This window comes from Haliotis cracherodii, unplaced genomic scaffold (assembly GCF_022045235.1).
Source record: "Haliotis cracherodii isolate W230 unplaced genomic scaffold, xgHalCrac1.p SCAF_14, whole genome shotgun sequence".
Lineage (NCBI taxonomy): Eukaryota > Metazoa > Mollusca > Gastropoda > Lepetellida > Haliotidae > Haliotis > Haliotis cracherodii.
In genome coordinates, this window is record NW_027266269.1 from 39,653,911 (window position 1) to 39,666,241 (window position 12,331).

The 12,331-nt window shown below is 42.4% G+C and overlaps 2 protein-coding genes across 3 annotated transcripts in view; one reads left to right on the forward strand and one right to left on the reverse strand.

Moving 5' to 3' along the window:
- The first annotated feature begins 573 nt into the window (after window positions 1-573).
- Window positions 574-10,376, forward strand: LOC139460833 (E3 ubiquitin-protein ligase RNF180-like). Its single transcript, XM_071242307.1, has 6 exons — window positions 574-699; window positions 2,474-2,651; window positions 4,831-4,922; window positions 6,365-7,240; window positions 7,777-7,993; window positions 10,110-10,376. The coding sequence occupies exons 2-6, from the start codon at window positions 2,561-2,563 to the stop codon at window positions 10,373-10,375; spliced, it is 1,542 nt and encodes a 513-aa protein (XP_071098408.1). The 5' UTR covers window positions 574-699; window positions 2,474-2,560; the 3' UTR covers window position 10,376.
- Window positions 10,377-11,992: 1,616 nt separating this feature from the next.
- LOC139460834 (uncharacterized) overlaps window positions 11,993-12,331 on the reverse strand; it is a 27,323-nt gene continuing 26,984 nt past the window's right edge. For both annotated transcript variants that reach the window (XM_071242309.1, XM_071242308.1), the window contains one exon: window positions 11,993-12,138. In XM_071242309.1, the coding sequence (XP_071098410.1) occupies window positions 11,999-12,138 (140 nt within the window). In that variant the 3' untranslated portion in view covers window positions 11,993-11,998. The remainder of the gene's footprint in view (window positions 12,139-12,331) is intronic.

Consider the following 12,331-nt stretch of genomic DNA (forward strand, 5'->3'; position numbering starts at 1 on the left):
CCTATTATTTTGATTAATTACATTTCCAAATGAAACTATTTCATTAAGAATAACATATTCTAATATGTTGATGGCAAAACAATAGTGATATGCACCAAAAGTAGTCCCATATTCCATACAATTAGCACGGAAGAGATATTTTCATGTTTTAGCGGCCATCTTGGCGGCCATCTTGGCGGCCATCTTGAATATTTTAAAATGCCCAAAGATGACAGAGTGTCATCAATTTCATAACCTAGAATGTGTACTTAAACAAATCCAGCAATAAAAAAAACTTTATCCCCCAATTCTTGGATTTTGTCCTCTCTGCCGGACTAGTAGGGAGAGTATAGAAAGCTTCGCGAACGGGCTATCGTTGCGAGGAGCTTTACATTATCCCAAGTAACATCGCGATTGTACAGAGAGCTCCGCGAACGGGTTATCGCTGTGAGGAACTAGGCTCGCAATCCCTTCTAAGCTCCTCACAGCGATAACCCCTTACCGAGAGTGTAACGAAGGTGTCACGCGCTGGGAAGGAGCTTGTCCCTTCAACTCAAGAGCAGATAACTCTATACATGATTACACGTCTCCGTTTACAAACATATGACATTTCATACTCTGTGAGTCGGTTACCAGAACGCCGAGAGACGGTTGTCAGCTAATTGCGTGTTACATTCGACCCGTATCGCCATAGCGTGGACGGTATGTGGCCTCAGCGAGGTATTGCTATGGTTTTCTTGATATTCTGGGGTGGGAAACAAACACTTGTTTCTGTCAGTAAAGTAGGCCAGTTCTCAACTTTGACGTCACCTATTTTCGTGAGACATCTATTTTAGTCGTTATTTCTATCTGTTAGTGTGAGGTCTAACATTTGATATTTCAATTTATCGTGTTTTAAAAACTGCAATACTGAAGCTGTTTTGGGCGTATTTAAATTGTATTTTTATAAAATGGACTTAATATTTGTGTTTTGTAATAATGTAGGGTTATGTCTTGACAGTCAGGCCCCATTGTTGATCACATGGTGTAGGGTTATGTCTTGACAGTCAGACCCCATCGTTGCTCACATGGTGTAGGGTCATGTCTTGACAGTCAGACCTCATCGCTGCTCACATGATGTAGGGTCATGTCTTGACAGTCAGGCCCCATTGTTGCTCACATGATGTAGGGTCATGTCTTGACAGTCAGACCCCATCGTTGCTCACATGATGTAGGGTCATGTCTTGACAGTCAGACCCCATTGTTGCTCACATGATGTAGGGTCATGTCTTGACAGTCAGACCCCATCGTTGCTCACATGATGTAGGGTCATGTCTTGACAGTCAGACCCCATCGTTGCTCACATGATGTAGGGTCATGTCTTGACAGTCAGACCCCATCGTTGCTCACATGATGTAGGGTCATGTCTTGACAGTCAGACCCCATCGTTGCTCACATGATGTAGGGTCATGTCTTGACAGTCAGGCCCCATCGTTGCTCACATGATGTAGGGTCATGTCTTGACAGTCAGACCCCATCGTTGCTAACATAATGTAGGATCATGTCTTGAAAGTTGGACCCCATCGCTGCTGTAGGGTCATATCTTGACAGTCGGACCCCATCGCTGCTGTAGGGTCATGTCTTGACTAGGGATGACTATTGGTCTGGAAATCACTATTGCAATAGCTATTGATATTGAAAGAAACTATTGCGATAAATATCGATAGTTTTCAGTGTTTTATTTTGGATAGAGTTTAGAGTTGAATTAAACTGAAGTTTCCTTTGAATGTGATAACAATAACAACAAATAAAAAGTTAAGTTTGAGATATGACTGATTTGGTTTTTTTTTACCCTAATAATTTAAGAAAAAGAAAATTCATGTGTAAATTACTACCCCTCATGATCAAAAGAGAAACACATTTGTACAGCATTGCATGTAATTAATTGATGTATTTAATACAATCGAAACTATCAATAATCCTAACTGAAATTGATACTATTGATCGGAAACTGATTTAACAATCGATTTATTGACTTTAAGTGCTTCCCAATAGCAATATGTCGATATTTCAATTTATCGTGACACCCCTAGTCTTGACAGTCTGACCCCATCGCTGCTGTAGGGTCATGTCTTGACAGTCTGACCCCATCGCTGCTGTAGGGTCATGTCTTGACAGTCTGACCCCATCGCTGCTGTAGGGTCATGTCTTGACAGGTGGAAGCCATCGTCGCTTTTGGTTGGCATAAATATCGTCCACAGAAACCTATGCTTGTCTTAAGGGGTTACAAAGTCACTTGGGTCACTTTGTCAAACTGTTCAGTAGGTAGCCAGTATTAATCATAGTTGAACATTGCTCATAATGCCAGTCCCAGATAGTCAAGTTCAGGCTTGATTATATACAGACCGCTGTCATATAGCTGGAATATTGCTGAGTGTGGCGTTAAGCAACAGAAAAGACAAACTACGACTCCTTTTTTGGAAACCAACAACAAATTTACACTTTGTTACAACAGTGAGCTGACTGCTGTGTGGTCGGTCGCCAATGTGGTCATTTGTCGATGTGGTCTTTTGTCGATGTGGTCACTTCCTGATGTTCCACCATGGACAGATTCAAACTGCGATGTCGTCGGTGTCGCTACGTCCTCCTTGTCAGTGACAACATCATCAATACCCACAGTCAACCGGTGAAAGGTCAGAAGTGTCAACATAAATCAAGTTTGCATTGATCACATTGACATACATATTCCACACATTTACATGTAATTCAATACATTGACATATTACTCAACACAATTACAGAGCTACAGATAAGCCCATTGCAAACATCATAGTATTTGCCCCTTGCAGTTAAAGGTTATGTTGTGAGTTAAGCTACATGAGGTAAGATATTCAATAAGAAATGAAAACATAACTTGAAATATACTTTAAAAAAAAAGCACATTTTTATTAAACTTGATCTGATGATAATTTTGCATCAGAACAATCCTATGCTCCAATGATGTATCAGTTGCTGTTTGTAAACTTCCTGTCTGTAATGTCATGTGACTGATCATGTTGTGCATCAATTTTTAACTTGACTGTCATGGAGGGGATCGAAATTATGTGACGGTAACAAAATGGCACCTGACTGACACATCTCTCTCAGAGAGGCAATATCACAGTAAAATTAACAAGACATGGTATTTTGACCATCCAAGTGCTAACTGATAAATTTGCATTAGTTTGGGAGAAATAGTGTCTGCAATGACTGCAGCACGTCACTTAAATTTACATTTCAGCTTTGTCCTTTAGTGGCTTTGACTGATGGATGGCCCAGCCGTCTCTTCAAGGCGTTGTTGTCCTTTATCAAAGCCGTTCAACGCAAGTGTAAATGTCTTTGGAAATTCCATTCGGAGAGGGTGTGATCCAGGGATCCGGAAACTGGTCTGTGCGCCGGACTTGCCTGTTTGTATCGTGCAAACAGGACATTTTACAATTTGCCAACAGAACATTTTCGAAAAAGTATAAGCAGCACATCACAACCTGAGACCGGATATCATAACAAAGGACACAAAATGTCAACCAACTGTGGTTTCTCATAGGGGTTGTTTCAAATTTGGGGTCATCGACTCTCATCCCAGTCAACATTTCCGGTGGGAAAATTCTACTCTGTAACAATTTTGAAATATTTTAGATATCTCTAAAAACTAGCTTGTATGATAACCAGTTAATGTTCTAGAAGTAGAATTTGTACTTTACTAAGAAAGTGTAATCCCAAATATGACATGTGTTATCTGTGACTACTTTCTGAAAGACAGTGTGTTTTCATAGCTTTTGGCCATGGGAGCTGTGCCAATTTACACAGAGTATGGCTGAGTGGGTTAGATCACTGACTTTGTGAGCTGGAGATTAGTTGCCTCACTGGCAGCGTGGGTTCGAATCCTGCATAGGACTCAACCCAAAAAGATGCATGAATTTGTACTTGTACTTTGTAATTTGAATTTGAAAAAGTGAAATCCCAAATAAGACATTTCTTACTTTTGACCACTTTCTTAAAAGCATTGTGTATTCAAAATGAAACCTAGTTTTTCTCTGAGATAAAACACATACTCTTGTTACATGATGTGAAACATCCAACATATTAGAAATGCCTCCTCCACTTAACAAACTCTACCTCACAGCCAACTAAACAAATAGCAAAAAATCCATCAAAAGAAAAATGCTAAACTTTGTACAGCATTAGAAATTGGCACTAGTCTGTAGTCCCTGCAAAAATGCACAACAGTTAAGTTGGCGTACATACAAATTTGCCATTTTTAAGGGTTTTGCAGTATGTAGTGTAGTGGACTAAAACTGTCAGTTTTTACCGTTGTTGTTTAATTAATGTGGTGCTGGAATAGGTGTGATGCTTCTCGTAAGGCGACTATGCTTCTCGTAAGGCGACTATGCTTGTCATAAGAGGAGACTATGCTTCTCGTAAGGCGACTATGCTTGTCTTAAGAGGAGACTATGCTTGTCGTAAGAGGTGACTAATGGGATGGGATCGTCAGGCTTGCTGACTTGGTTGATGCATGTCATCGTATCCCATTTGTGTGGATCGATGCTCATGATGTCAATCACTGGATTATCTGGTCCAGACTTGTCTATTTACAGACCGCCGTCATATAGCTGATTTCAGGGTTAAGAAACAAATAAACCCAAAAGAACATACATTAGGGGCGGTGGAGGAGCCTCGTGGTTAAAGCATTTGCTCGTCAAGTGGATGATCCGGGTTCGATTCCCGACATGGGTACAGTGTGTGGTGTCCCCCCACTGCCTTGATATTACTGGAATATTGCTCGAAGAGGCGTAAAACCAAACTAACTCACTCACTCACTCATTCTGTCCACAGAATCATCATGTTCAAGTTCCTCCACCTTGTCAGTTTGGTACATCTCTATGGAGAATGAAGAGTTGTCATGGATACGGGAAGCTATCAATCAGGTTAGAGTTGTGATACAATCTGGCTGAAATGTTTTTTCATTTCTTTGAGCATCTTGTGTATGTGATAAGTTTATGACCACTATAACCATGGTAACTGTGATGAAATTGACTGACGTTGCTATCTTGGCAGCCTGTAAGTTTGTTTGTCTGTATACTCTTTAATACCAGCAATATTCCAGCTATATGTCAAGTCTGGATCAGACAATCCAGTGATTGACATCATGAGCATCGATCCATGCAATTGGGATACGATGACATGCATCAACCAAGTCAGCAAGCTTGACCCCCTGATCTGGTTAGCCTGAATAGTCACCTCTTTTGACAAGCATGGGTTGCTGAAGAACAATTCTTCACCAGGATGTGAAGGAGCCTAGACTTGGCACGTCAACAATTGATATCCTGAGTATCGAATCCTTCCACAATCAGCAAGGCCACACACTGGGACCACTCGATCCTTATGTTGGTCAGATACACCTGTGAAAATCTGGGGTAGAATAGTGCCTCAGCAATCCATGCTTGCCGTTAAAGGTGACTGACTATGTTTGTCGTAAGAGGTGACTGAAGGTCAGGTCTCTCGGACTTGGTTGATGCTTGTCATCATATCCCAATTGCGTGGATCAATGCTCATGATGTCAGTCACTGTATTGTCTGGTCCAAACTTGATTACTTACAGACTGCCGTGTTATAGTTTGAATATTGCTAGTGTGGCGTTAAACAACAAACAATCCAAAAAATGTTTGTCAGCTATAACCATGAATATGGGATGCTAGGATTGGGGACGTATTTTGCCCATGAAACTGTATTAGGGTCTCATGTATTATAGGCATGGGGCACGAGAGACCCCACCCCTACCTAAATCCTATCTTTCTGATTTATTATTTTTTTATTTACACACACACACACACCAACTGCTGCTGTGTTTGAAAAAAGATCCAGCTGTAATATGTTTCTGTTTCAGTCCCTGTGGATCAAGATCCAGCTGTGGCATGTTTCTCTCAATGTTTCAGTCCCTGTGGATCAAGATCCAGTTGTGACATGTTTCTCTCAAAGTTTCAGGCCCTGTGGATCAAGGTCCAGCTGTGACATGTTTCTCTCAATGTTTCAGGCCCTGTGGATCAAGATCCAGCTCTGACATGTTTCTGTTTCAGTCCCTGTGGATCAAGATCCAGCTGTGGCATGTTTCTCTCAATGTTTCAGGCCCTGTGGATCAAGATCCAGTTGTGACATGTTGCTCTCAATGTTTCAGGTCCTGTGGATCAAAGTCCAACAGTGATATAATTCTCTCAATGTTTCAGGCACTGTGGTCCAAGGGCAAGCTGTGATATAACTCTCTCAATGTTTCAGGTCCTGTGGATCAAAGTCCAACAGTGATATAATTCTCTCAATGTTTCAGGCCCTGTGGATCAAGATCCAGCTGTGACATGTTTCTCTTAATGTTTCAGGCTCTGTGGATCAAGGGGAAGCTAAACTGCCCAAAGTGTAATGGCAGACTTGGGTCTTTTGATTTTGTGAACACCACACACTGCCCTTGTGGTGAACAAACCCTGCCAGAAGTTCACATACTTCGCGACCGAGTGGATAAAATGTTGCTGAAACAGGCAGCACAGCAGCAACATTTCAGCAGCAGGGTGGCAAGATCAAACAGTCCTCTCATCAAAGGAACTTCCATTGATCTAAAACTGACTTCTTGTCAGGAGAGTACTGAGGGCAGCAGAAGTGTGTCGGGGGCCTCACAAAGCCAGGGGACACTACCCCGGGGCTGTGATCCAGTGGGATGGTTAGATGAATCAGGAGATGACACCCCGGGACGGGTGTCCAGGACTGGGGGGCTCGTGTGTGGTGAGGATGGAGCAGACCAGCCACCCAGGTGGGATGTCATTACTGCAAATGCTGCTGACGAACATCCCTCCTCCACTTCGAGTGCTGTGGAGATAGATCGTTTGTTCAGTCTTGATGTTGGCGTGAACTCTGATTGGATGTGTGAGGGGTTTGGTGATTCTCTGCATAAACAGTCAGTGATTAATCCAGCTTGTGCTTCATTGAAACAAAACAATGTCAGTCAGACAGTTGTCAGACATGGGTGTGACCATGTTCACAGAACCATAAAGCAAGGCATTGGTGTTGGTGACAGATCGTCCAGCGTCAGTCAGAAGAGTCTATGCCAGGGTGGAAGTGAGAATGGCTGTAGTGTGCAACCATGCCAAACAAAGAAGATGTTGCGATCCAGGCGGAGGGGAGCACGGTTTGTTGACGATGACGAGAGGGAGAGTTTTGTCATGGGGACTCTTAACAGGTTCCAGCAGCTGGAGGAGCTGCAGGTAGGGAGGTTCTGTCATGAGGAAGACTTGTAACCATTGAAACATTCTTTAGGGAGAAGGAATATATTCTACTCAACATTTGAGGGCCACGCCTTTGACTAAAATTTCGATTTTTTGTCCTGTAAAGCAAATGCTGAGAAGTATATGAATTTTTTTAAATTTGTGCTTGTCCGAGATAAAATAGTGCTGAAGACAAGGAAAAATCTGATAATGGTATTCCTTATTGACAAGTAGTATTTGTGAGTTATAATTCTGAACCAGTTCTCATTGCACTTGTGAAGATCCGGGTTAGAAGAGGTGACAAATGGGATCAGATGGTCAGGCTTGCTGACTTGGTTGATGCATTCTGTGGATCGATGCTCATGAAGTCAATCACTGTATTGTCTGGACTTGATTATTTCCAGACCGCCATCATAGAGCTGGAATATTGCTGTGAATGGCGTAACAGCAAACAAACAAACTTCAATACAAGAGTATTAATGTTAAGATTTCACCTTTCGACCTCCACTGACTCTGAACCATTTTGGACATTACAGACTTCCTCTGATGACAGCATCCTTGGAGAGGACGTTCTGGAGGAACACACATGTCCCGTGTGTTTGGACGTGTTCCTGCACCCCCACGCCTGCCTCCCATGCCGTCATGTGTTCTGTGAGACGTGTCTGCGACAACTGGCACAGAAGTCCAACAACAGTACCACGTTCCCCTGTCCCATGTGTCGCATCCTCATCAAGTCTTGCTGTCTGGACAGAGGTCAGTCAACATTCCCATAAAGCTGCATAAAACCATACTGACTTGTCCTTTTCAGCTGAAACTTCTTTGCAATGGAGCGTGGTCCATAATTTGGGGGTATTTAGGGGGAAGCCATTAGTTTAAACAAATTTGTGGTCACTGAGATCTGTGGAAAATTGTGGATCCTCGGAAGATTCTCACCCGTGAACATTGTACAACTCCATGCATATTTTGCAGTGAAGATTGAAACAAGAACTCTTCATGAAAAAATGTGCAACTTAGCACAACAGATTTTGCAGAAGAGCAGCCAAGCCGTTATTTTTCACCAAACCATCTTTGTTTGTTTCTGGGGTTAATGGAGATTATTATACAGCATGTCTCTCATCCTGATTTTGCGAAACGAGTGTCAGAATTCTTGTATTTCACGAGCAAGAGCATGGGTAATCATGAATTTTTGCAAGAGTTTCGTAAAATCTGTATGACACACATATAAGTGTAATAATTTCTTTATTACCCATTTGACCGCCTCCGTGGTCTAGTGGTAGAGCGTGCCAGCACTTTCAATCGGCATCAGTCCGGACTAGTACAAGCAGACACACGCACACACACATGCGTGCATGCACATCGTCATATAAGTGCAATAATCTTGGACACCACCTTAAACCCAGTTTCACCTCACCACCTTATGACCCATTTCTTAATCAGTTTGAGGAAAAATACACTGATCACCACTGCTTTCATAGAAAACCACAATTTGCCGAATGACGTCAACAATCTTCAGCTATGACGTCATTTCTAGTGTAATATCATTCAGACCTTACGTCACAATTAAGAACTTACCTTCACTTTGTGCGAGTTCATTGGAGTATGAACCTTTTTAGAGTGAGGGCCAAACTGTATGAACGTCCCAGCTTTCACACAAAGTGAAAGTCAATTCTTATAATTTTTTATCACAATTTCTTACCTCAAAGAATGTATGTCTAGATCTAAACACAATTTTATTTAGTACGTGTGACTTCATGTTTACAGTGACAGCCATACAACAACCAGCTATATCGCGGAGTAAAATAGTTCCTCAAAAAGAGAGGTGACATGGGCGTATGGATGCACAACTTCCTCTTCAGAAACATCTTACGCAGCACATGTGTTCAAATCATATCCTCATAAGATGAGAAAGGTCTGTAAAGAACTACCTCAGTAAGTCAGTCACACTGACAGCGCGTCGTAATACATTTACATCAAGTACAAGACGTCAAAATGGCCGACACGATAAACGTGACGGGAGAGATTTCCGAAGTTGTTAATGAACCTGTGGCGGTTACATGTGTTTGTCATCATTGATCAACTGGCCGATCATTAATAGGTGAATAAACATGGGTCAAACAGACACAAAGGTAAATTCATAGATTGCTGGAGACGATCAATGTCAGCCTAGGCACGGATCTAGTCGATACTACGATAGTTTAGATGTGCATTTCTTCATTAGGATTGGCCGTAGCGAGGATATTCGTGAACAATCGTGCAGTCACGCTCTCTGACATTTCTCAATGTATACTGAAAGGCTGAGACCAAGAATGAAGGTTCTAAATGATCAGAAAGAACGCTTATTCATGTTTTCGTGCTAGGGAATTCCCAGGGGTTTCCCCAGGAATGTGGAAGTCGTCCGTCAGTGTCATTTCAATACACGTTTGAACGTCAATTTCGCGGCGGTCATGTGACCGACCTCTCGTCCAATGGAAAAAGCTGTATATCGTGTAAGCTTCAAATTAAAACATTATTAAGATTTGAATTATGCAACAATGCTGTCTTGGTGACGGAAACAATACACTGGTGTGCGAGAAGTCATATTTGCACAAGTGCACATACGATTTTTATTAACTGGGTTATTTCTAACAGTATGGATAATAAATGGTACGATTAACCTCTGAATCCTTTTAAAAACAGTATCACAAATTCTCGGAGGTTGACAGAAAAGTCGTCATCCACCCATCAGTCAGTGCCCACTGGAAGACTGGACTTCCAGCTGTGTAAGTCAGGGCTGTTGGTGCTTTGCTGCAGTGTTTTCCACCTGGCTTTGACCATAGGAAATTGGGTTCATTTAAAACTGCATCATTCTAGCTCTTATTTATTCTTTCAGACTTGAATGCCACAATAAAGCTGAACTATCCCGTCTCCTACAAGTACCGTCGTACGACAGAGAGCAAGTACCTGTCACACCGCTACCCTCTCCCCCGGTCTATAGGGACTGCACACCTTCATACCATCAATCAACGCATTGCCTATGCCTTCGGAGGCAATGAGAACATATACCGCGTCATGTCTCGACTATGGCTAAAGTGTTTCACATTCCTTGGAGCTGTCATTCTAGTTTTGTTGGTGCTGTGTGTGTCTTTCGCTCTGTGATATTAAAGAGTTTTATTATCATCTTGAAAGTGTAATGTTATATTTGGACCCACTGGGGATGCGGGTAGAATGTGCTGCCAGCACCCTGTTGCTAGTTGTTTGAGGCAACGAATTCATGGTTTCAATCACTGGATTGTCGGGTCCAGGGTCGATTATTCATAGATCGCTGTCATGTAACTGGAATATTGCTTAATGTATCGTTAAACAACAAACTTCCTGTGATTAACATAGTGAGTGTATGCGACTTTCATCAACTAACACATACACAAAGAAGTGGCTTAATCAACTCCGCGATCTCATGACCATTTTGGTTCTGTCACGACCTACTGGGAGAGTTGTGTCAAACTGAGACTGTGTCTGTGTCATAGTATGGCTGGCAGCAACTGGCAGATTAATATGCATAGTAAAATCTGATTTATCAGACAAACAATCTGTGTTTTTACTGACTTGCATTAACACGATCAAGTCAGTGGACCCGAGCTTCATCCCACTGTGATCAACCTGTGAAGATCCGGGGTAGAATAGGTCTTCTGCAACCCATGCTTGCCGTAAAAGGCGAGTGTGCTAGGCGACTAACGGGATCAGGTGGTCAGGCTCGATGCATGTCATCGTACCTCAATTGCGTGGATCAATTCTCATGATGTCAATCAAGGGATTGTCTGGTCCAGACTCGATTATTTACAAACCGCCGTCATATAGCTGGACTGTTGCTGAGTGTTACGTTTAACAACAAACTAACTCATATTGTCAATCACTGGTTTGTCTGAGCCAAACATGCTTATGTACACATAAAGTTGGAATACTACGGCGTGAAAACGACAAGAAAAAATGTAACCTGATACATTTTAAATAAAACAAACTATGAATAATGAGCGCAATGTAGCAAGGTCGCCGATTGGTTGCACCTTTCGCAGGACGGGCAACAGATTAATTACAGCGCAAATAACTTAATGAAGGATGAACCTGAACATGTTGGCTGTCAGTTTCTCGTCTCATTTTGGGGTTGGGGTTGGGGTTGGGGGTATGGATGGCCCAATCGTCTAAGGCGCCACAGAGATGATTTCTTTGGGCACGCCAGAAACCTATGATTGTGGGTTCATAAAAGCGGTAAACGCCAGAGACCTGCATCACTTCTGGCTTCCCTCCCACCTTAAGCTGATACGCCGTGATACTGTAGCTGTAATACTGTTCAAAGCGGTGTTAAACGCAACTCACTCGTCCAGTACTAAGCTCACACGTCCCGATATAACTGGAAAACTTCAAAGCGGCGTCAAACTAACCTCACTCACTACCACACTTAGCTGACATGCCCCGATATAACTTGAATACTGTTCAAAGTGGCGTTAAACCCGGCTCACACACTCATTCATTATTGGGATGCATGATATAACAGAGGTCGGGTATGGTTAATGAGCAGTTAATATCAGCTTATCAAACGGGGAATATGTTAGACATACATTTGTGTACAGAACCAGTACATTATGGTACTTTTTTACAACATATGTGAACAGTTTTCAAAGTTTTATGAATAATTAGCATCAATCCTCGTTTTGCAAAGTATCTTCTCTTTTCTAATAAGAACTGGATAATCTGTAAGTTTTTTCACAAACTGTTTTATTAACCCTATGTAATAACCGGTAAATGATCGTCGAACTTTTTGGGCGTGAACGCTCCCCCGCGAACACGGTAAACGACGTAGAGAACGATGAACCCGATGATGAAGCTGACCAGAATCAGGCCGACTGCCGTGCCGCCCATGATCCCTGCAACAGAACAAGGCCACGTTCTTAACTACACTGTAGAACTGAAATAATCGGGGACACTGGGGCCCAGTCGTTGAAGCCGCCGGGATATCGCTGTGGATATCTGTGATACTGCTGGTGTTGCATTTTAGTGCAGAATCATCGATCGTGAATACCGGTGCTCGTGCTGATGTGGCGTTAAGCATAATCGCCG

Coding starts and splice junctions, on each gene's coding strand:
- LOC139460833 (XM_071242307.1), top strand. CDS start 2,561: ATGGACAGATTCAAACTGCGATGTCGTCGGTGTCGCTACGTCCTCCTT. Junction 2,652..4,830: donor CCACAGTCAACCGGTGAAAG/GTCAGAAGTGTC, acceptor TTCTGTCCACAG/AATCATCATGTTCAAGTTCC. Junction 4,923..6,364: donor TACGGGAAGCTATCAATCAG/GTTAGAGTTGTG, acceptor TTAATGTTTCAG/GCTCTGTGGATCAAGGGGAA.